Genomic DNA, 2,914 nt, shown 5'->3' with positions numbered 1-2,914 from the left:
AATAAAATAAACATAATTTTTAATTGATTATTTGAAAAGTTGTTACGGACTATCTAAGAATAAAAAAATGATTTTACTATCATATTAATAACTAGTCGTATATCAAACAAAACCTCCAAGTTGTTTTACTTGCAAGAGAAGTTGATTTTTTCTATTTGTAATATAGTTCAAGTCATAAGCTCCTGCTGGGATAACATTTAAATGTGATGTTTGGTATAACCACACAGCTTCTTTCGCATCCTTTCATCACAAAGTACAAGGAAACAGAGATGGACTTGGCTGCATTTGTTCTGAACATTGTTGATCCTGTTCAGAAAATGAAGGAACTAGCGGATGTGAGTTTTTCTCTTTGCATTGTATTTATGTGAGCTAACCAATAAAATAGATAAAATATACCACTTAATGTTACGTGTGTACCTTGCTACTAATGCTATGTATTGTTTTTTCTTTCCAGATGCTAACGATTCATTATTACTCGCTCTTCAATGGACCAGATAGTCTCTGGCCGTATATGAAGACCTTGTACAGTGAACAATCACTTCTCAAGTATATTTTTTTTAAAGTCCATGCTTTTTAAGTTTTTGTGGTAAGCAGCAGAGGTTTGGAAACATGTTGGTTTTGTAAATCTTGATCTAATACAATGATTGTCAATAATTTAATTTGACTAGCTTTGCTGGCAAAGAATATGGTGGCCCGAATGAGATCTTCCCAAGTTTGACGGATTTAAGGAGTACATTGGCTGGAGATTGGCCTCCAGAAAAGCTAGTGCATGTTGTGGAAAAGCTTCAGTGCAAAGGTCATGGGCAAGATGGAATTGCAATCCGTGCATCTGGGTCATTTATAATTGGTAATCAATTTCTCTTTTGTGGGGATGGAGTACAAGCTGAGGGCTTGCCCAATTTCAAAGATCAATCTGCTATTGATTTAGAAAGTAGGAAGGTTTAAAGAGCTATTAATCATGGAACAAAATGACGTTATTGGTTGCTACTTTATATTTAAGCAAGAGATTTATATTTTACAATAACTGTATAATTTTTTTTAAAAAAATTCATACGAATAAACCAGTTTGACTTCCATTTCTTTATTTTGGAAACAATATGCATCCATTATATGTATACATTTTGTATAATTTATTTAGTCAGTAAAATTTTTCGGAAAGTTAATAGTTTTTTTCGAGAATTTACGATTTTAATAACTGTAAAGTACTTTTTTATTTTAATTTTTTTTTCATCTAAAATTTGTGTTTGTTCTTAGACGATTTTTCCATTTTTAATGTACATAGACCTTTTTTAAAAAATAAATAAATAAATTGTTACTGGTACAATCTAGTAAAAAATATTAATAAAGTCTATCTAGACTCTTGAGACAATTATTGGGCCAAATTTAATATATTTTCTTATTAAGTTAGATAAAAATTAAAAGACAGCCCCAAACGTTAAGGCGTTCCTCCCTATTGGACTAAAATAAAGGTATTATTGTCGTAAGTCATCAAATCAACCTCAGAATCACCATTAATTAAAGGAAGCGCGATCGGCACAGGCGATACATCACAATCAGCACGGGCGACACGATAGGCACATGCGTCACAACACGATTGGCACTGGCGGCACGATATAGTCTTATGTCGTAAGTCAGCTATTAAGTGTTTCTAATCTAGGGTTTCATGTGCATTGCGCTGCTGGAATTTTTCCTCGATTGTAGTTTATTTGTGATCATCTCGTAGGGTTTCTGTAATTACTTATTCTATTACTCTATTTCTGCGATCATGGGGAAGGGGAAGAACAAAAATAATAAATCTAAAGAAGTAAGAGAGTTTATTCTGGGAGAAATTAAGAATGTTGCAGGTAAAGAGATTGAGAGGATAGTTGATGAAGTTATCTAAGAAAAGAAGGAGGAAAGCAATATTAAATCAACAGATCTTGCAGATATTTTTGTAGATATGAATGCAGGAAAACAGGGCAAGAAAGAGGGAGTATGGAAGGTTGGTTATAATGAAAGAGCCAACCTGTTTGGTCTTAAAAACAAGATTACCAAACTCATTATACATGCTAAGAAGGGGAAAATCACAATCAATAAAGAGAATACTCAACAAATAACAGTCCAAATCAATATTCATTATCTCTAGGACTGGAAGTTGCTGAAGAAAGAAGAATATGAAGAGATAGTTAAATGGTCAGTTGATACAATGAAAGAGCCGATGAAGGCTCCCAAATCCAAGTCCTACACTATCAGGAGTAATTCAACATGGAAAGTCAACGATGTATGGAAGAATAAAGCAGAAAAGAAATATGAAGATCATGCCTACAAACGAAAACTCTACTTGGGGGATATCCAAACAAAGGTAGAGAGGTACTCAACTCTCCTTTTGAATTCAAACTGCCTTCTAAAGTAGAGGAGAAATATATTGAAGACTAGAAGTTTGTAGTGGTTAGAAACTTCATTGGGAAAAACAGAGTATCTTTCCCATCTACCAAAGAAGATTTAATTAAATAGTGGGGAGAAAAGGGGCTTGAAAAAGTTTCTGCAAACATACATGATCTCTACTTCCTGCAATTCAAAAAGAGCTCAAATCTAAAAGAAATTTTGGAGAAAGGGCATACTTACATAGGATCAAATAGCATGAAGCTAGAAAAGTAGTTAGAATAGATGAATCTACAAAGAAAACCAAAGGAATCATCCCAAATTTGGTTCAAGCTTTAGAACATTTCAGCCCACATGTACAATGCTGAAGCAATTAGTCATTTTGCAGGTACAATTGGGAAACCATTATATATGGACCCAATAACTGAAGGAGGAGAGCACTTGTCATTTGCTAGAGTTAGCATTGAAGTGCATTCTAGAAGTGTCATGCCAATGAAAATGACAGTTGTTGACAGAAAATAAAAGCACAATGTTATGGAGATCTCTTATGAAT

The 2,914-nt window shown here is 33.5% G+C and overlaps 1 protein-coding gene across 1 annotated transcript; it reads left to right on the top strand.

Annotated features, from left to right (window-relative positions):
- Positions 1-424: 424 nt before the first annotated feature.
- On the top strand, positions 425-945 carry LOC124929922 (mitogen-activated protein kinase kinase 3-like). The gene is made up of 2 exons (XM_047470304.1): positions 425-546; positions 669-945. Exons 1-2 carry the CDS (start codon positions 428-430, stop codon positions 943-945), a joined length of 396 nt encoding a protein of 131 aa, XP_047326260.1. The 5' UTR covers positions 425-427.
- The last annotated feature ends 1,969 nt before the right edge of the window (positions 946-2,914 follow it).

This window comes from Impatiens glandulifera, chromosome 1 (genome assembly GCF_907164915.1).
Source record: "Impatiens glandulifera chromosome 1, dImpGla2.1, whole genome shotgun sequence".
Taxonomy (NCBI): domain Eukaryota; kingdom Viridiplantae; phylum Streptophyta; class Magnoliopsida; order Ericales; family Balsaminaceae; genus Impatiens; species Impatiens glandulifera.
The sequence above is the reverse complement of the archived record's forward strand: the minus strand, read 5'-3'. Positions and strand labels throughout refer to the sequence as shown.

What these genes read in the sequence shown, in the direction of transcription:
- LOC124929922 (XM_047470304.1), top strand. Translation starts at nt 428, where the DNA reads ATGCTATGTATTGTTTTTTCTTTCCAGATGCTAACGATTCATTATTAC. An exon ending in AGTGAACAATCACTTCTCAA is followed by an intron (nt 547 to 668) that starts GTATATTTTTTT and finishes TAATTTGACTAG; the next exon opens with CTTTGCTGGCAAAGAATATG.